Source organism: Dendrobates tinctorius, unplaced genomic scaffold (genome assembly GCF_039654945.1).
Source record: "Dendrobates tinctorius isolate UK_male_01 unplaced genomic scaffold, ASM3965494v1 ptg000086l, whole genome shotgun sequence".
NCBI lineage: Eukaryota > Metazoa > Chordata > Amphibia > Anura > Dendrobatidae > Dendrobates > Dendrobates tinctorius.
The window spans coordinates 61,474,538-61,496,253 of record NW_027361754.1 but is presented as its reverse complement, the minus strand read 5'-3'; the positions used below and the strand labels follow the sequence as shown (position 1 = coordinate 61,496,253).

The window sequence follows — 21,716 nt, the reverse complement described above, 5'->3', positions numbered from 1 at the left end:
TGAGTATTATCTGACAGAATTGCAGGGGTGTCAATATTTTTGGCCACAACTGTATCATCAAAGATGAACTTGTGGGAAGATTTCGGGTTGAGGATGGAGTAAAGCTCAACTCCCAGACCTACTGCCAGTTTCTGGAAGACACTTTCTTCAAGCAGTGGTACAGGAAGAAGTTGGTATCGTTCAAGAAAAAACATAATTTTCATGCAGGACAATGCTCCATCACATGCATCCAAATACTCCACAGGGTGGCTGGCCAGTAAAGGTCTAAAAGAAAGAAAAAGAAAAGAAAAGAATGACATGGCCCCCTTGTTCAACTGATCTGAACCCCTTAGAGAACCTTTGGTCCCGCATAAAATGTGAGATCTACAGGAAGGGAAAACAGTACACCTCTCAACAGTGTCTCGGAGGCTGTGGTGGCCAGGGTCGGTCTGGCCCACCGGGACACCGGTGAAATTCCCAGTGGGCCCCAGAGAGGAGGCAGAGAAGAAGGGAAAAAAATAATAAAATGTAGGGATGCAGGCCCTTTAAAACTGAGAGCAATCCAGGCGCGCGCGTGTCCTCAGTACGCGGTCCTGGCCCATCGCCACAACCAGGGCCGGCGGCACCACCCAGCGAACCTGTCATGGTCCAGTCCGGAGTTTATCTTCTGCTGTCTTCACTCCGGACTGGTCATGCGGGGGTTAATCTCCTCAGCCTCATTCTGGAGCTAGCTGGGCTATTTAAATCCCTCACAGCCTGCTGACCAGTGTTAGTGATAGCTCAAGCTTGCAGTTTAGAGCCGCTGACCCTTGTACCCTGGTGATCCTCCTGCCTTTGACTGATATTCACGTGTATGACCCGGACTGATTTCTGACCCCGTCTCTTGGTATTCGTCTCTGCTGTTACGTTCCCTCTCTGGCATCTGACTCCCTGGCTTGTACCCCGACCACGTATTTTGTCTCACGTTTTGGACCCCGTGCTCATGTTCTGGCTTTCTGACTCTCGGCTTTGGTATTTTGACTATGTGTATTGCTGCTCCTTCTGGTACGTCTGCTCCTGTTAGTTTCTGACTCGGTTCGTCTGACTATTTTCTCTTGTTACCTGTGGCACCTGTGCTGTTGCTCAGGGTTGCTGCTCTTAGTGTATAACCTCTCTTCCCTCACCAGCTCCCCCTGGTGGAGGTTTCACTACAGAACCCAGGTAAGCGCTGGGGAACAGGGGGGGTGGGACACACAGCATGGGGTCCAGCGCTGGCATCGGGGCCTGCCCCCCTCTAATACTCACCTCTCCTTGTTCCGGCAGCTGCAGGGTCTTCAGCACCCTCTGACTCTGCGGCGTCTCAGGGCGGAGGGTGACATCATCACTGCGCGCCCTCTCTGTCCTGAGCATTGCAGAGCCAGGAGAGACGCTGAGTGCACGGAACCTGCGATGGGAATGGGAGAGGTGAGCATTTTTTTTCTTTATGTATGCAGCATTACATGGGGCCCATGATGTACTGCATATAGGAGCATTACATGGGCCCCATGATGTGCTGTATGGAGGAGCAGGGGCCCATAATATACTGTATGGAGGAGCATGGGGCCCATAATATACTGTATGGAGGTGCATGGGGCCCATAATATACTGTATGGAGGAGTATGGGGCCCATAATATGCAGTATGGATGAGCAGGGACCCCATAATATACTGTATGGAGGCGCATGGGGGTCCATAGTATACTGTATGGAGGAGCATAGGGGCCCATAATATACTGTATGGAGGAGCAGGGAACCCATAATATACTGTATGGAGGTGCATGGAGGCCCATAATATACTGTATGGAGGAGCAGGGGCCCATAATACACTGTATGGAGGAGCAGAGGACCCATAATACTGTATGGAGGAGCAGGGGACCCATAATACTGTATGGAGGCGCATGGGGCCCATAATATACTGTATGGAGGAGCAGGGGACCAATAATACTTTATGGAGGAGCATGGGGCCCATAATATACTGTATGGAGGAGCTTGGAGGCCCATAATAATATGTGGAGGAGCAGAATGCCCAAAATACTGTATGGAGGAGCATGGGGGCCCATAATATACTGTATGGAGGAGCAGAGTGCCCAAAATACTGTGTGGAGGAGCATGGGGTCCCGTAATACTGTGTGGAGGAGCATGGGGGCCCATAATATACTGTACGGAGAAGCATGGGGGCCCATAATATACTGTATGGAGGAGCATGGGGGCCGATAATATACTGTATGGACGAGCAGAGGGCCCATAATACTGTGTGGAGGAGCATTGCATGGGGCCCGTGATATACTGTATGAATGAGTATTATATGTGGCCCATAATACTGTATGGCAGACTATGTGGTGCCCATAATATTGTATGGCGGACTATGAGGTGCCCATAATACTGTATGGTGGACTATGTGGTGCCCATAATACTGTATGGCGGACTATGTGGTGCCCATAATACTGTATGGCGGACTATGTGGTACCCATAATACTGTATGGCGGACTAGGTGGTGCCCATAAAACTGTGTGGATGGCTATGTGGTGCTCATAATACTGTATGGCGGACTATGTGGTGCCCATAATACTGTATGGCGGACTATGTAGTGCCCATAATACTGTATGGTGAACTATGTGGTGCCCACAATACTGTATGGCGGACTATGTAGTGCCTATAATACTGTATGGAGGACTATGAGGTGCCCATAATACTGTGTGGAGGACTATGTGGTGCCCATATATTGTACTATACCTGTATTTTTTATCTATGCATCAGGAATCAGAGCATGTGTTAAAGGTTCCCACTGATACTCTTTTGCCCGAGGTCCATGAAAACCTGGAGCAGACCCTGGCGGCAACGCACATCAAGATGAATGCCGGCTGCAGCTGTGACAGGGCGCTCTACTCTGTGCGTTGATGTCACATAGCAGTTTTGTTAAACAACACCTGCAGTCTTTGATAGGCCAGCGGCCTTTCAATGTTACTGCTATGTGATGTCAGCATGCGGCTTGTCACAGAGCAGGGCGCCCTGTCACAGCGGCAGTCGGCAGCCATTTTAACGATCACTCCAAATATGAAGCAACAAGAGGACGCCGGGGAACGCAAGAACACTGGGGAATGCAAGAAGGTGAGAAGAATCCCCCCTCTGTGATTGGGCAAGGTTGTGGCCATAGGGTCGGACATAGGGGCCCAGGGAGGTGACGTTATTAAAGTGGATATAGGGGCCCAGGATGAAGACATTATAACTGGATATTGGGGTCCAGGATGGGGACATTAAATAAAGGGGTCCAGGATCTGGCAACTTATTAAATAAAGGGGTGACAAGTACTGTATGGAGGTCAGGATGAGGAACATACGTTATTGGTTTATTGTGGCAAGTGGGGACATAATTACTGTAGGGGCCAATCAGGGGACATTGATGCTGCTGTAATTTAATTTACTTTTGAGGTTAATGTCTTCCATGGGGGAGAACAAAAGGGGGTCCTGCTACTGTGCTGGGCGGCACTGTCTTTTTTTTCTTCATCTGACATAGTGTAGAAGTCGAGGAAAATAGTGGGTATTGTGCTCTGGAAGTGATCACTATAGATAACTGTGTTATTTTCTGCAGAGACGAGTCCTTGCTGGAACAAGTAGTGATGGTTTGCACTGGATGAAGATGAAAGACTTCCAGCTACAGACGTCACAGTTGAGTCAGTGTGTTACTTGTACACTTACACTATATACTGTATACTGTGTACAGAGCTCCTGTGTATAATGTCACTGGTGATCACTGTATTACCTGTACACTGACACTATAAACAGAGCTCCTGTGTATAATGTCACCAGTGATCATTGTATTATCTTTATACTCACACTATATACAGAGCTCTTGTGTGTAATGTCACTGGTGATCACTGTATTACCTGTACACTGACAGTATATACAGATCTCCTGTGTATAATATCACTGGTGATCCCTGTATTACCTGTACACTGACACTATATACAGAGGTACTGTGTATAATGTCACCAGTGATCACTGTATTACCTGTACACTGACACTATATACAGAGCTCCTGTGTATAATGTCACCAGTGATCATTGTATTATCTGTACACTCACACTATATACAGAGCTCTTGTGTGTAATGTCACTGGTGATCACTGTATTATCTGTATGCTGACACGATATACGGAGATACTGTGTATAATGTTACTGGTGATAATAACAGTGTTGTTAGTATTGTGGTTTGTATTCATGATCAGTATTGTAGTATTTGGTCACTATGTGGTGGTAATTTGTGGTCTGGTCACGGTGTGGCAGTATTTCTACTTGCATGTGGTATTATTTGGTCCCTATATGCTGGTAATATGTCATATTATTCAGTCACTGTGTGGTGGTAATAGGTGGTATGGTCATGGTGTGGCTGTATTTGTCCCTTGATTGTGGTATTAGTTGGTCACTACGTGGCCTGTTCATGGTCTGGCAGGATTTTTTCCTTGTATGTAGTGTTATTCGGTCACTGTGGTCTGGTCATAGTGTGGTTGTATTTGTTCCCTGTATGTGATATTATTGGTCTTGGTATAGGGGTTTGTGTTGTGTATGGCAGTCATTTGTTCTCTCTGACATTACTTAGGCGAAGATTCTTTATTTCCATTAGAAATTAAATACTTGGATCCCAGCATCAGAGATATAGTTACATGGGTTCTCCTGTGAAAAAAAGTAATCACCTCTCGACAGGATAAGTGATAACATATTGATTTGGGGGGTCTGACTACTTGGACCCATTCAGCAAAATGTGGAACTTTTCATCCCCATTAGGCCTCTTTCACACTTCCGTTTTTTACAATCAGTCACAATCCGCCAGGTTTTGAAAAAAAACGGATCCTCAAATTTCTTTTGAGGATCCGTTTTTTTCCCATTGACTTGCATTAATGGCGGATTGTGACGGATTGCTGTCCGTTGCATCCGTTTTTTGTGAGGATCCGCCAAAAGTTGCTGTCCGTCACCATCCTCAAAAATTTAAAAACGGAGCTTGTAACGTTTTTTTCTCTGGCGGATCCTGCAAACACTGATTTAACCCGAATTTCTTTCTGGGTGCCGGACAAAAAAAATTCTCTCTCTCTCTCTCTCTCTCTCTCTCTCTCTCTCTCTCTCTCTCTCTCAGCGATTTCTTCATTTTCAGGATCCGTCTAAAAACGGATCCTGTGCCATCCGTTCACATCAATTGAGAACGGATCCGCTTGTCCGCCTTTTTGGCGGATTATAACTGATGCAAAAAACTGAAGTGTGAAAGAGGCCTTACACTGGAGTGGCATGTCTGACTTGACCACTGATTCATTAATTCCCTCAGTGGCTGCACTTGTTTTTTTCTAGAAGCCCCAAAGAGAATGAATGGAGCTGCGGTCACACATCCCACCTGCCGTTCCATTTTAAAATGAGGATTAAGGTACTGTCACACTTAGCGATATCGCTAGCAATATCGCTATAACTTGTGACGTTATAGCGATATTGCTAGCGATATCGCTGTGTGTGATACTTACCTCTGACCGCTCCCCCGCTGGTTATCGCTGATCGCGCAAGAACGTCTAGGACTGTTTCTCATCGTCAGCTTCCTGCGGCGCTTCCTGTGGAGAGACGACCGACGAGCGTGGAGCCGGGCGGGAGAACGTCAGGATCGCCTCGTCTGACTGGTAAGTAGCGACCCCCAACCCCTGCGATGTCGCTGGTGAGATCTGCCTGTGTGGCAGCTCACTAGCGACCACTTAGCGAAGCACCAGCGATCCTGACCGTGTCATATCGCTGGTCGGGATCGCTGGTGCATAGCTAAGTGTGACAGTACCTTAAGTGTCCTATCAACGATAAAACTTCCTCATTCTTCTGATTGGTGTAGTTTCTAATGGTCGGACCTAAGCGATCACCTATCCTGTGGAGCCCACCCATGGATCGGTGATAACTTGTTCTAACCAAAGAACCCCATTAATGTAAACTACCGTAATCATACATCCAGTTATGGGGGTGCACAGTAGATGTGCAGGAGCCACCTGTGTTTTACAGCCGATGCTCCACTATAATCAGGATAAACAACTGACAGATATTTGCATATAGCTGTAGAGTGGGCCCCTAGAGTCCCTTACCCTGGTGGGCCCCAGACACCCCAGTCCGACCCTGTCTATAATATAATGCTGGATGCATCCTACTGTCCCATAGATTGAGCTTGCGCAGTGTAGCCGGAGTCAGGGAGCATCCAGAACAAGAGGAGGACAAAGGAGGAAGAGGAGTGTGGTGCCAGAGATTGTGGTATGTGTAGGAGCTGACCACATACTGCGGTCTCCAGCGCCATGAAGACCTACTTTAAACTCTGGGGAGGCTAGAGGAGGAGTGTGGTGCCGAAGTCAGCACCTGTGCATAGAGGGCTCTCCAGCGCCATTTTATTGAAGACAAATCTCCACATCGAGTCTTCAACAAAATGGCATAATCCATTATCATTTTGGCCCCCTGAGCGCTCCATAGCGCTCCACAGCCTGTCACGTGATCCACCACGTGACTGTGATGTCACGCAAGGTCCTGCAGCATCTCTGCACCTTGCAGGCTTCCACAACGCGGTGTCTGTACTCCATACAGGCGGCCGTTGTAGAGTTAGTCACCAGCCGGGACAACGTCTCCTAATAGAATCCTGTTCACTTTGATTCAAGACAGCAGAAATCGTCCTATTTTGGATCATTTATGAGAAGGACTTCTGGATCACCTGTCTGCAAAACATTGTCCCTGGGATTTCAGTGCTTCTATGTCAATGCCTGTTTGAAATGGTAATCTATCTTTTGTTTAAGCCCTGCATAGAGACATTAACCCTGGTCCATGCAATTTGGCTTGTTAATGTTTAACTTTTAGGTACATACTTTAGCGTGAGTTTTTATAGTTTTTTTTCTAATATCTTGGTAAAGCCTACATTAATGAGTGGGTCAGAATATGATGTGATTAGATGTAATTAAAATCACTGCATGGTGAAGGGCAGAGTGCTCAGTCAGAAAGCTAGCATACAAATAACAGAAAACTGTCCGGCACATGAAGAACTAGTCTGAACAAGTGCATACCAAAAAACAGCTTACATATCAAAATGAGGAAATGGTTGCACTCAATTGCATTAAGACATATCAATGTGAAATACATGAAGTGTGAATACCGTAATGGCTTTTGAAATTTAGGAAAAACACATGAGATGCTTCGCACAAAATTTGGCCAAAAAATGAGTGGTGGATGGGCTCACAGAATGTGTGTCTTAATGCAATTGAGTGGAACCATTTCCTTATTTTGATATGTAAGCTGTTTTTCAGTTGTGCACTTGGATATCTTTTTGTATCCCTTTCCTGTTTTATACAGTTCAACTACCTTTTCCCGTAGATCCGTTGACAAATCTTTTACTTTCCCCATGACTCACAATCCAAAAATGTCAGTGGTTGTATGAAAGATGCAAGAGTCTGTCTGGATCCCAGAAACTCACTCAGCTTTTATGCACACACTGATTACAAGCAAACCGGTCACAGGTGAGGATGTTACCTTTAGTAGCCATTGAAACCCATTTGTGTCAACTTCTGTGCATGTTATCTGGCCAAAATCACCAGGGTATGTAAACTTTTGATCAGGGTCATTTGGATGTTTTGGGTTGTCATTATGATTTAAAAAGAGAAAACACAGTAGTTTGACAATAAATGGCTTCAGCCAACTACTAACCATGAGTGGAGAAAAAGTTTTGGCGTTATCATTCATATTCTCTGAAAAAGGCCATGAAAGCAAAAATTCTGCCGGGGTATGTAAACTTTTGAGCACAACTGTGCAATCTTCTTCTCTATAGTTAAACGGATCTCCCGAAATTGGATTCAGGCAGGTTTGCTCGAATCAGGAACGAGATTAGAATCACATAGAAAAAATTCAGGGCATACTTAGTCTGCCAGGAAGATGGTTAAAAAAATACTCTTATGCTCACCTCATCCCACCCCATACCTGTCCTGCAGCTTCTCCAATCAGCTCCTCTTCCTTGTCCGGTCAGCTCCACCTCCTTCTCCAATCAGCTCCACTTTTATCAGATCCACTACTTTCTCCGATCAGCTCCACTTCCTTCTCCGATCAGCTCCACTTCCTTCTCCGATCAGCTCCACTTCCTTCTCCGATCAGCTCCACTTCCTTCTCGTTTTAATCTTTTGGAAGGCACCGTCACTCATTAAACCCTTAGCTGTTATGTAGGGTGCGATGCACATAATTTATGTAAATGACATGTGTTGTGATTCATAGTCATTGCACCTCATGCGACAACGTGTAGAGAAGTCAGTGGCAGCGCCCAATGGAAGACCGGTGAAAGAAGAAGAAGGAGGAGCAGCAGCTGTAGGAAAAGTGTTGAGTGCCAAGGAGAGGCAACTTTGAGAGTTTTTAAACCCTTCCAGGCAATCAGAATCCAGAAAAATAGCAGCCCGGATGGCTATGTAAATGGAATCCTCAAAAACTAAAAAAATTAGAATTTGTTACTGGATATCATTTATTATGAGTTATGCATCCAGGCATTGATACTGTATCTATCATTATTACTTCTTGTGCTATTTCATTCCACAGTAATAATAAATAATAATAATTTTTATTTCGATAATGCTAGCACTTTACATTTTAGGCCTGTTTCACACTTCAGTTGTTTGACGTCAGTAAAAATCCGCCATTTTGCAAAAAAAACGGATCCGCCATTTTTTCTGGCGGATCCGTTTTTTTCCCATTGACTTGCATTAGCGGCGGATTTTGACGGATGGTCATCCGTTGCATTCGTTTTTTGACGGATCCGTCATAATTATGGCGTCCACTGTCTGGAGTGGACGGACAATGTAACGTTTTTTGTCTGCGTTAAAACAGCGGATAGCAACAGATCCGTCGCTGTCCGCCATGCGTTATAATGGACGCCTATGGGCGACGGATCTGTTGCCAACCGTTAGTTGACGGAATCCGCCAACGGATCCGCCTTTTTATACTGAGCATGCCTGGAAAAATTTCCTTAAGAATTTCCCTCATGATATTCAATCTCTCTCTCTCATTGGTGGCTGAAACGGATCCGTTTGTTGTCAAACGGAGACGGATCCGTTTTTTTACTCCTTGCCGGAGTTCAACTGACGTCAAAAAACTGAAGTGTGAAACAGGCCTTAGAGGGGACTTGTACAGACAATAAAAGACATTGCAAAATAACAATAATCTTGCCAAGAGGAATGAGGGCCCTGCTTGGAAGCTACAATCTATGAGGAAAAAGGGGAGACATGGAAGGTAGATGGTAACAATTGTTTCTGTCCATATATCAGGAGAAAGGTGCTGTCCCCTGTGTGCCGGTCATCAGCCATCTAAGGCCATGTCTATTCCTTGGACTATATTTTATTTCTACACATATATAAGTCTATACAAGGTGATCAATCATGGATAGGAATGATGGAGAGTTTATGAACATCCCGTGCTGCCTTCAGACCACTTAACAAAGCTGTGTCAATCCAGCCATGAGGAAACGAAGTGTGTTCCCCAGCAAAGAAAATTCTTCCTTCTGGTTCAGATAAATGTTCATACATATCTCCAAACTGATAGGGCGTGAAAAAAGCAAATGCTCCCATGGAATGTGGATCCAGGCTCCACTTCTTCACCACTGACTTTGGGCAGAGTTTTCTCAACTCCTCTTTTGGTCTCCGATGGATGATGGACAAGTCTTCCAGGACAATATCAACACATTTTTCATCACTGAGTGATATAAAGAACAGTGAATCTTCTTCTAAAGTGTATGATGCTAGCAGGACACCTCTTCCATTGGTGAAGTTATGACTTGGGTAGTAAATGTAACGAGATGGTCGATCAGTAGAACTTCTACCACCTATTATTCCATCCTTCTCCCAAAACCTCTCATTGCAGCTCAGGAAAATCTTTGTAACACTTGTATAGTGAACAAAACTCAAAGCGTTGTACTTCTGATTACTCAGAGGAGGACTGAAGTCTATAAGTCTGGTGGCCTTGGCAGTGGAAGTGATGATGACATAGTCTGCAGAGAGGCTGGTCAGATCAGAGGAATTGTTTCTCCGATATTGGACATCTATCTTTCTTTTTTCTTGCGTAACTTTGACTACAATCGTGTTTAGCTTGATGATGTTTTTTAGCCTCCCAGCAAATGCTAAGGGCAACAGTTCGAAACCGCCGATAATCTCATCTAACCTATTGAAAAAATAAAGTAGAAGTTTGTAATTTTTTTTACTCACAAACAACTACAGATGTTACAAATATTATTCATTCACCCTTCCATCCATCCCTTTATCCATTCACCCTCTCTACCTCCATCTTCCCTCTATAAATCCATTCATCCGTCCCTCTATATATCCATCTATACCTTTATACATCTGTAAGGAGGTGGCGGTACCCCTCGGTTTCTCCCTCTCCCCTGCCCTGATGTGGTCCACCATGCGGTGCTCTGACAGTGGGTTATGCCATGTGTACTGCTGCTTTCTATGCACTAGTGTGAATTATTGAAGCTGTGCTGTGTTGGTAATGTCTTAATGTTGAACCATTGTAATGTTTATGCGTTAGTTAACTTAGGGATAGCAAGTGGTTAATTGAGGGGGCTGAGCCAGGAGCCTTCAAGCAGACAGGAAGTCTCTGTCTGCAGTTCAGAGCCCGGGCAGGCATGCCCGTGGCAGGACGTGCTTCCTTGTTGGGAGCTTGCCATACCCTGGGAAGAGACACAGCTGCCAGGGGACTATTGGGCACAAGGACTGAGTGTGTGCCTATACATCCATCTCTCTATGCATCCATCCCTCTATACATCCATCCATCTCTCTATACATCCATCCATCACTCTACAGTATATATCCATCCCTCTATACATCCATCCATCTCTCTATATATCCATTCATCCCTCTATAGATACATCCATCCATCTCTCTAGATTTCCTTTCATCCATCCATTCCTTATATGTTCACATTTCTAGCTCCACAATAGCATAAACCCTCCTGTATACATTATATGGCTGCCACAGAACGATCATTCAGCCGACAGCTATCTCGCTTGTTGGTATCATAGAGCTCCTGCTAGACATTACTGCTGGTAACTTATTTCATGGAGAACAAAAGGATCGGCAGTCCAAAATGGACATGTTGGATCATTAACTCCTCCGTTAATTGATTCTATAGGGCACCCATACAAAATTGACTTGCAGCCAAACTATCATTATCGATTTGTTCTGCCGAGATTAGTCTAATGTGTATGGAGGGCTAAATAGCCAACTAGTGGGACAGGGTTGGGGGGTAAAAATAATCCGCTGTGTCTTGGTGTCAGAATACATGTATTTTGATACAAGTTGAGGTAAAGTCTTGCTATGACTTTGAAAAATTTTGGAAGGCTGAATTGAAAACATTACTTTTAAGATGTTTAACTAATGCGAGGAAAGTCAGCTATGACAGTTCCAGGACCCTTTCAATCAGACTCATGGGGAAGTTCTAGATATTTCTTGTCTTCTTGGACAGATCTAAGATCATCAATTCCTAATTGAAGCCTTAAACATTAATTGGTCAATCACAGTTGCACACAACCATGGCTCATCTGACACTGATGAAGAATTGGAACAACCTATACCTTTTGTCATTAAGCAAAGTCAGTCCTGATTCCATGGCGGAGATGTAGAAGTTTCCATTAGCATTTTGGTAGTGTCCAAGCATTTCAATCGCTCCTGCACTCAGATGTCCTTCGTCCACCAGGAAAGACTGTTCAAAAGAAGCACAAAATAAATAGGTGACCACCAAACCGTCCACAACCAGATTCTCCGGAGCTTCAAAGTCTCTTCAACGTTCTCTGCAGTCAAACTACATGTTGACATTTCTAGCTCCAGAATAGCTTAGCAGACATGACAGGACAAAGGCAAAAACCAACTGATCCAGACAGAAAGGACTCAAAAGCACAACTCTAAATACAAAATGGCACTAAATGAAGTATGAGCAAGAAGTTATATAGGGACACGGGAAGATACTGGGTACCAGTGGAGATGAGTGGGGGACAGCAAGCTACTGTGTCAATGACAAAGTATTCAGATACAATGCTAGAGCAATGACTGGAACCTCTCTCTGAGACTGCTCTAGAAGGAATATTCATAGATTTTTTTTTACTATATGCCTAAGGACTAACAGGCAGGTTGTTGCTAACTACCTGCCTGTTGTGCCTGGCACCGATCTCTACCAGCACAGAGCAGTTACAGACCGCTCCTGCTGACGATTCTGTAACTTCCACTGAGTCCCATTGACAGAGCGGCAGCTTCTCTTCCGCTGTGCTCTGTTGATGGAGCGTTGCTCTCCACGTTATGCTGACTGATAGCCGGCTCCCTGCTGCCTAACTGCAGAGAGCCACCAGAGGTCAATCAGCATGAAGCCAGCATTCACACCCTGTCAACAGAGCAGCCCGGAAGAGGAAGAGCTGCTCTGTTGATGTAAAGTAGCAGAATCGCTGGCAGTGACTGCTCTGAACCGGCCTATTAGTTTTTGAGTATCTGACAGGGGGCAGGGTACTTACATTTAAAGCATTCCAGTGGTGCAATAAAAAAAAACACTGGAGTGGTGTTTTAAGTAACAGCATCATTTTTTGTGTAGTGAAGCCTGCAACATTTTTTGTGTCAGTATCTCCATCAAGAGCATTTTACTACTTAAGTAACTTCAACCGTTAAAGTGTGACCGCTGTTTTAATTTTTATTTCATAAATCAATAGCACACAAGAAAATAAGAAACGTTATAATATGTCTTATCAGAGAAATCCACTGCTTTATCCTCCAGGACTGATTTTTCATTTTCAAAATTTTCAAATCAAGGGTAAAATCTATATTCCGTGAAGACAGATTATTCCATTACTGAGATATGAGATGACAGTTAGTGCTGATAAGATTCTATGTAGACCAGAAGGGGAGAAGCTCTGCTTTTAGCTTCTCCTCTTCCCCTTTACATAGAATATTATATATTTTTGTTTAATGACTTGTAATACCTGCTTGGAAGAACGGTCAAATTCATCCAGGATTACAGCACAATTGCTTTTTGCTTTTTTGAGGACCTGAAACAGAAGAATATGATCAGTTTGGATTGTCACGATGTTGCCCATCTTACCCGCTAATCATCAATATGAGGATATTCACCTTGCATATAACAAGACACTGGACACATGAGCAGTGACCAGAGTAGGGCATTTTTGGTTGCTGCAGTCTATATCTACTATATATGTAAAGGTCCGATACATTACTATGCTTTTTGGCAGAGGCCAGGGCTGTACTGGCCATCTGTCAATTCTGGCAAATGCCAGAAGGGCCTGTCTGATCGTGGGCCGCCTTGTCTTCTACGTTGTTAACAGAATCGGTGTTCTCAAGACACCTATACTGTTAAGAGTTATGACGGACCACAGAGTCATGGGTATTATTAGAAATATTGGTCTTGTAGTAAATCTTGCTTTCCTCCATCCAGGGTAATATTAATAATATATTCCATCTGGTGATTGGGGATGGGGAAAGCATGGACCTGTGTAATTTCAAATGCCAGGTCTGAATTTTAGTCCCAGTCCATCCATGGTGGAGGCCTAGTTGGGTTCTGTTGAATTTTAAACATCCCCCGCATGGTTATCAATACTTGGAAAACTCAAGAACATATGGGCACAAGAATTGCATAGAAAAGGCTGAGGACTGCACTTCTTATGAGCTACCCCTAAATAGGTCTTTGGAAGAGCAGACACACGTTCAACCTCCATAGCCGCGCCATTAGATAAAATGTACACACCTTGTATAACAGCGGATTATACAGATCATCTATAGATTTGCCTTGTTCCTGTGATGTTAGATTAAATCCAAACAGATTTGGGTTCTTCATCACGTCCCTATTCAGTTGTCTGATGTTGTTGTACAGACAAAAACTATCTTCATCTGATGAAATAAAAGGTCTCAACTTCAGGCCGAACTGCCTAATGTATTCACGTACAATCCTGTAAGAAGGAAAAGAGACATCATTTATGGGGTTGTCTGGTGAAAACAAGTTATCACCTATCAGTCGGGGTCCAATCGCTGGAACCCACACCGATCTCGAAATCGTATCACTGACTGAACACTTATCTCAGTTTCAAAATAGAGAAATACAGTTGTGGCCAAAAGTATTGACACCCCTGCAATTCTGTCAGATAATACTCAGTTTCTTCCTGAAAATGATTGCAAACACAAATTCTTTGGTATTATTATCTTCATTTAATTTGTCTTAAATGAAAAAACACAAAAAGAATTGTCCTAAAGCCAAATTGGATATAATTCCACACCAAACATAAAAAAGAGGGTGGACAAAAGTATTGGCACTGTTCGAAAAATCATGTGATGCTTCTCTAATTTGTGTAATTAACAGCACCTATAACTTACCTGTGGTACCTAACAGGTGTTGGCAATAACTAAATCACACTTGCAGCCAGCTGACATGGATTAAAGTTGACTCAACCTCTGTCCTGTGTCCTTGTGTGTACCACATTGAGCATGGAGAAAAGAAAGAAGACCAAACAACTGTCTGAGGACTGGAGAAACCAAATTGTGAGGAAGCATGAGCAATCTCAAGGCTACAAGTCCATCTCCAAAGACCTGAATGTTCCTGTGTCTACTGTGCATAGTGCCATCAAGAAGTTTAAAGCCCATGGCACTGTGGCTAACCTCCCTAGATGTGGACGGAAAAGAAAAATTGACAAGAGATTTCAACGCAAGATTGTGCGGATGTTGGATAAAGAACCTCGACTAACATCCAAACAAGTTCAAGCTGCCCTGCAGTCCGAGGGTACAACAGTGTCAAGCCGTACTATCCGTCGGCGTCTGAATGAAAAGGGACTGTATGGTAGGAGACCCAGGAAGACCCCACTTCTTACCCCGAGACATAGAAAAGCCAGGCTGGAGTTTGCCAAAACTTACCTGAAAAAGCCTAAAACGTTTTGGAAGAATGTTCTCTGGTCAGATGAGACAAAAGTAGAGCTTTTTGGGCAAAGGCATCAACATATAGTTTACAGGAGAAAAAAGAGACATTCAAAGAAAAGAACACGGTCCCTACAGTCAAACATGGCGGAGGTTCCCTGATGTTTTGGGGTTGCTTTGCTGCCTCTGGCACTGGACTGCTTGACCGTGTGCATGGCATTATGAAGTCTGAAGACTACCAACAAATATTGCAGCATAATGTAGGGCCCAGTGTGAGAAAGCTGGGTCTCCCTCAGAGGTCATGGATCTTCCAGCAGGACAATGACCCAAAGCACACTTCAAAAAGCACTAGAAAATGGTTTGAGAGAAAGCACTGGAGACTTCAAAGGTGGCCAGCAATGAGTCCAGACCTGAATCCCATAGAAAACCTGTGGAGAGATCTAAAAATGGCAGTTTGGAGAAGGCACCCTTCAAATATCAGGGACCTGGAGCAGTTTACCAAAGAAGAATAGTCTAAAATTCCAGCAGAGCATTGTAAGAAACTCATTGATGGTTACCGGAAGCGGTTGGTTGCAGTTATTTTGGCTAAAGGTTGTGCAACCAAGTATTAGGCTGAGGGTGCCAATACTTTTGTCTGGCCCATTTTTGGAGTTTTGTGTGAAATGATCAATGAAGCTTTTTGCTTCATTCTCTTTTGTGTTTTTTCATTAAAGACAAATTAAATGAAGATAATAATACCAAAGAATTTGTGTTTGCAATCATTTTCAGGAAGAAACTGAGTATTATCTGACAGAATTGCAGGGGTGTCAATACTTTTGGCCACAACTGTAGTTTGGACGCCCGACCACCACTCCATTCATCTCCTTTGGGTCTCCTGAAAAAAAACAAGCACAGCTTTCGGCAGCCCCAAAGAAAATGAATGAAGCAGCGATCACTGCCACTATATTCTAACGGGGGTCAAAATGTCCCCTTCTGCCGATCGGTGCGGGTCATGGCTTTCAGAGCATCACCAATGAACAAGTTCTCACCTATCTTGTAGATGGATGATAACTTGTTTTCACTGGAAAAACCTTTACCATTGACCCCCATATTGTTTAGGATTATGTGTCCTACAAATATTCATCATCTGACCATAGAACTATAATTTTCAATTACCCAATTTAAAAAAAAAAAAAAAAAATATTTTCAAGTATTTTAAGAATTGGTCCTTTGTTCAGGATGCCTATCTATTGATTAATTGGTTTCAAAAGTGTTTTATTTGTGCCGAAACCATTGATTTGAATTGGCTCCGTGTAATCTGTGGTGGCGCTGCAAGGAAATTAAAGACTTATTTCCAAGCAAACCCACAGATCATAGCTGATTGCTGATACCTCAGCTAGGTAAGGTCTTTTTTATTAAGATTCCCTTCAAGCACTATGTCAAATTCTAATTAATGACCAATGGAACATGCAGTCATTATCCATCTGTCTGTTTAATGCATGACACAGTCCAAAAGCCATAAAGGGGCAGAGGGACTCTGTGTTCAGTGGGGATGCATTTCCACTTTGCTACTTCAAAGAAATACTGCAGCTGCATCCCCTCATCCCCTACTCCCTATCTTTCTTTTACTGTTTCACACCAAGTGACATGCCTATATATATATATATATATATATATATATATATATATATATATATATAAGTGCTTTGGATAAATGATCACACCCCACAAGATTTGTGAGAAAGCCTTTCGTTTCCTTTCAAACTCAACATTTTCTATGGGATAACATACTCTCATTGATTGCAAGCAAGATTTGTTTTTTTGCAAGCCAAAAAATTAACAAATTAATTCAAAATCATGTCACAAAAATGAGTACACCTCCTTAAAAATTCTTAAAAACAAAGATAAAATTTAGACTACAAAATTCTAATGAGCAATGAACCACAGGTAAGTCTAATATTCATTACACAGGTGTCCAGCAGACAGGTGATTAGAAAAGGACATTACTTAAAAAAAAGAAAGGCCTTTCCCATTTTATGCTGTCAGCAATGGCACCACATGGAAGAGAAATGCCCTGAGAAAGAAAATAATTTTATTACACAAAAAAGGTGAAGGCAAGACTCAGTAAAGCTTTAGAAAAGCAAAAGTGATATAAAAATGTAACAAAGAGTTTCAGTTCCATCAATATCTCATCCAGGTTGACCACAGAAGTTAACACCTAAACAGGAGCATCTTCTGATGAGAAGGACTGAAGAAAAGTTAGCTAAAGAAGTATCTTCAAAAATATTCATTAAACTTTTCATAAAATAAATCATTAATTTCAAAGGGGATGTTACATGACCTAGACACATTTTCTTTATTTTACTAGGACAAAAAGTGAAGATACTAAAGACATTTTCATACCCCCACAGTAGGTCATATATGGTATACGCAGCACTGCGAGCTACAGGACCCAAGTAATAACAGATACCTGTGAGACCCGGGCAGACGCATGGGTCCCAAATCTGCATACCACCCTTCCGGATCTCTGTGTGTCCTCACACGACCTCCAACGCGGCTGTCGGCTTCCAGCACAGTCACCTGTCATATGAAGTATAAAGTGTGGAGCATGTATCATTGATTTTGCTTTTCAACCGCACAATGTATGGGGATTATTTATTTAGGTACATGACTAATGCATGAAGTTGAGGACCATGATCTGAGTATTTTTCACATGAAGGTGGTTCGCAGTCCCAGGACTCTGAGCTGTGAGACAGTATAACTTTCGGAGAGCACAAAGGACCTAAAACCTGTGTAGTTTTATGCCTCTTTTCCAAAAGTCAACATCTTTTTATGTCATTTGAAAAGTTAAAAAAAAATTAATGACAAGGCCACCGAGGAAGCCCTTTTTTTTAAAAACTTTGATGCGCATTCAAGAATTGTTGGAGCCGCTGTGAAGAATTTGGCGCAACAAACATCAGTGAATACGAGACAAAATAGAAAAGTGACTTAACAAGCACCAAACAAATGATAAACCAGGATATAGTTTTTTAAAAAATTGCAATTTTATGAGCTGACTCATTTCAGCATATAAAGATCTTAGTCGTAGAGCCTCAAATAGAGACTCGCAGCAGAGGCAAGAACATGTAATAAAAGAAAAAATATAACGAACATCGAATAAATAAAAAAAAATAAGCTGCTCGTATAGTTTAGCTTATGCGTAAATCTTCATCCAAGAAGAGCTTTTCTCTGTTTTTTTTCCCGTTTATGTCTACTGATCCTTTGGATTCCAAGGAATCAACAACTTGCCGAGTTACCATAATGTGCGTTAACGTTTTGCTGTAGCAGATGTGTCAGATGACTTTTTTATCAAGATTTTCTAGGTGTTCCACTATTTTGGTTTTGTGTATGGAGGAGTCGGAAAAGACAACGGTCATTTGAGCTAAAATACTTCTGTCCGCTATTTTCTGTACGGCTAGTTTTAATAGAAGCATCTTGAACAATCGTTTTGAAGATATGGGTTATTTATTAGGAAACTTACCCTGTGCCCGGCGTCTTGTAACCCTTTGGCTGCAGAGAGTCCGGCGACTCCTGCACCAACAATCACGATGTGTTTGCGATTAAGCTGTTTGGTATAGGGTAGACCATTTTTGACAATGTCCAGTAACTCTTCATAATCAGGGTCTTTCAAGCAGTCTTCCAAAGTGCTAAAATCAGTCTTTACCCTCCCGGTCAATAACCAGAATACCAGGGGAAGAAATACTGAGGATAATAGAGTTGGAGACAGTAATGCAATTGAATATATATAAGAAGACAAGACCATTAATTTTTGCACCAAACGAAAGGAGAAGCCTCATGAAGAAACCCCCTGTCCATATGCCCTTTTATGCCATCATTGTTCCTTACGATGATATATGACGTGGTTAACCTACTGGAGAATTCATTAAGAATGGCGTTCTATACTACATTCATAATAGGTCGCTAGATGGAGCAGGATGCTCACTTTCCTGCCTCCCAGATCACAGCAAAATTGCTCTTTTTTTATATCAATTTTTGCTGCAAATACAATCTAAACAAGGGCAATATGATGTGTCAGGTCATGTTGGGGGCTACCTGGTTGATCCCGTCAGTAGCATATGCTTGTCTCAAACATTAAAGAGGTGGTCCAACACCTAATATTGATTTTCATCCTAAATGACTATTTATTGTAATAATCCAATAGCTTTTCCAAATGTGATCTAATTAAAAAGTTCCTATCGTTTCCTCTGTAATATTTTCCGTTTTGATGATGTTCTGTTTGACAATCCACAGTGCATGCTGGGGTACTCAAATGAAATGTTTTCAGGGGCAGAGGCTGAGGTCTCTCCTACAGCCTCTGCTCCCACACTAAAACGAAGCAGCATCAGTGACATCCATTTCAGGGGTTGGCCTAGCCCCTACTTAACTGAGCATGGGTTGGTTGTCAATTTTGATGTATGCTCAGTAAAAGTTCCCTACCTACTGTGTGATAGTCTTCTCAGTGCACAGTGACAGTGCACTCACTTGTCTGCTCTGATGATAAGTAATTAGCCGGCCAGATGGCGCACTATCAGTGCACATTGTAAGGAAAGAATATAGAGGGCAGAGGCCAGCCCCATTCTTGAAACAGACATAACTTTCACTGGTCCCCGCTCTTCCTGTTTGACACATTCTTTCCTTACAATGTGTACTGACAGTGCATTCTGTTGTCGGTTTGTAATTTCGTATTAGTGTCAGTAAGGGAGCGCACTGTCACTGTGCAAGGAGAAGAATATAGTATATAAAGAAGGGCATTCATACTGCGTATATGTCAGACTTGACGACTAATGCATGTTCAGTACAGCAGGGACTAGCCCTGCCCTTGAAATGAACATCACTGATGACATTTCGTTTTAGAGTGGGGACATAGGCTTTTAGGATGAAAATCAATATTAAGCCATGCACATGTAAGTACACAGTGAAACTGCTAAAGGCTCATTACATATTTGTATTTCCATTTCTAATTAATAATGTAATAATAATTCCTGGCTCTATTATGATTATTAGTTTCTAAATTATATAAACACGCCAGTATACCAAATAGAAAGAACTTTCGAAAATACGTACCAAACCCGACCATGTCTTCCTGTAATCTATCGTGCCAATAAGATACTGATTTGGGAATGAAGCTCTCCGTATATATAGTGTCAGCAGCCAGGAATAGCCGGAATACTGGGAGGGACCTCTGCTGTTTTGCGCAATTTAATGACGGCTTGTTACAATATGACAATTTACAATTACCGCATATTATGCAATTCAAAATATGTTCCTGATGTACCTGTCCTCTGGCAACATTTACATTTCATTTACTTTTTATTTTTATCTTTGTTTATTAGGTCTTTAAATAGAGATGCAAATAAAGCATTAGACATATATAGTAACATATTAACAGATAACATTGTTCAAAAGACCAAACTGTTCTTCATGCCCTACCCAAATTTCTAAGTCCCCCAGCCTCTGTTACCACATTTAAAGGGAATGCGCCTGCAGGTTTTTAATATGTAATCTCAGAGATGTAGGGACAGAGACCATGATTCCACCTATGCATCAACTGGGTTGCACTGTGCCGTTTTGATTAAATTTCTGTTTTCTCTCCTGTGGATGTACCAATGGTCAGAATTCTGAGTTGTGTATAACCCAGACCACACCACTGATTGGCAGCTTCCTGTGTCAAGTTGCCAATCAGTGCTGGACTGGCTTGCACGTGAGTCCTAGTCTTGTAGTGATAATCTCCTGCTGATAAAACACTGATTGCATTGAAACTACATCAAACAGCAAAGTAAGTGGTGTGTCACTGGAATCAGGCTCTCTGCCCCTACATTATGCTGCTCTCAGATTAAGTACCAAAAACCTTCTGATAGATAACCTTTAAAAATCAGCATTGATTTGGAGAAATTATTTTTTTAAGACAGAGACAAAACCAAACTGTTCTATTAAAACCATGATAGGTGGAATGGTTCCATGTGAGTTGTTAATACCAGAAGATTACCAGCAAGCGCTAGTATTGTGATGGTTCTTCAACCTTTAGAGATGCCTCTAAAAATTGTTAAAGAGTTAAGTTATATATATAATAAGGGAGTCGAGGGCAATTTTATATAGGGATGGTGATAGAGAACAACCTTGACAAGTACCTTGAAATACAGGTGCTTCTCCCAAAATTAGAATAACATCAAAAAATAAATTTATTTCAGTTCTTCAACACAAAAAGTGAAACTCATCTACAATATAATCGTCTAATTCTGTCTGTCTGTAATGGAAATCCCGCGTCACTGATTGGTCGCGGCCAGCCAGGCGGGACCAATCAGCGACAGGTGCAGTCCGACCGCAAATTGGCACGGAATTCGAACGACGCACACCACCGCTACCGCCGGGAGATCTACGGCGCTAGCCGCTGATCTCCTGATGGTTGCCGCGGGTTATCTCCTGCTGCACGGAGATCAGTGGCGACGCAGCCGGGAGATAAAAAATAGTGATATACTCACCATCCGACTTCCCCCGGACTCTTTCCCTCCTCTCACCACGCGCCCGGCATCTTCCGGTCCCAGTAATGCTTTGTGCGAAAGACCACTGATGATGTCGCACTCTCGCGATAGTGATGTCATCTTCGGTCCTTCGAGCTGAGCATTACTGGGACTGGAAGATGCCGGGAGCGTGGAGAGGAGATCGGGGGCGGTTGGAAGGTGAGAATAGCCTTTTTTTAATTTTTTTTTTACATTCTATCTTTTACTATTGATGCTGCATAGGCAGCATCAATAGTAAAATGTTGAGCACAATTGTCAAACACTATGCT

At 42.8% G+C, this 21,716-nt stretch overlaps 1 protein-coding gene across 1 annotated transcript; it reads right to left on the bottom strand.

Moving 5' to 3' along the window:
* Window positions 1-8,460: 8,460 nt before the first annotated feature.
* IL4I1 (interleukin 4 induced 1) lies at window positions 8,461-20,082 on the bottom strand. The gene is made up of 7 exons (XM_073585488.1): window positions 19,994-20,082; window positions 18,411-18,631; window positions 17,361-17,470; window positions 13,755-13,956; window positions 12,976-13,041; window positions 11,587-11,714; window positions 8,461-10,172 (listed from the first exon to the last, which is right to left on the bottom strand). Exons 1-7 carry the CDS (start codon window positions 20,004-20,006, stop codon window positions 9,389-9,391), a joined length of 1,524 nt encoding a protein of 507 aa, XP_073441589.1. The 5' UTR covers window positions 20,007-20,082; the 3' UTR covers window positions 8,461-9,388.
* Between the last annotated feature and the right edge of the window lie 1,634 nt (window positions 20,083-21,716).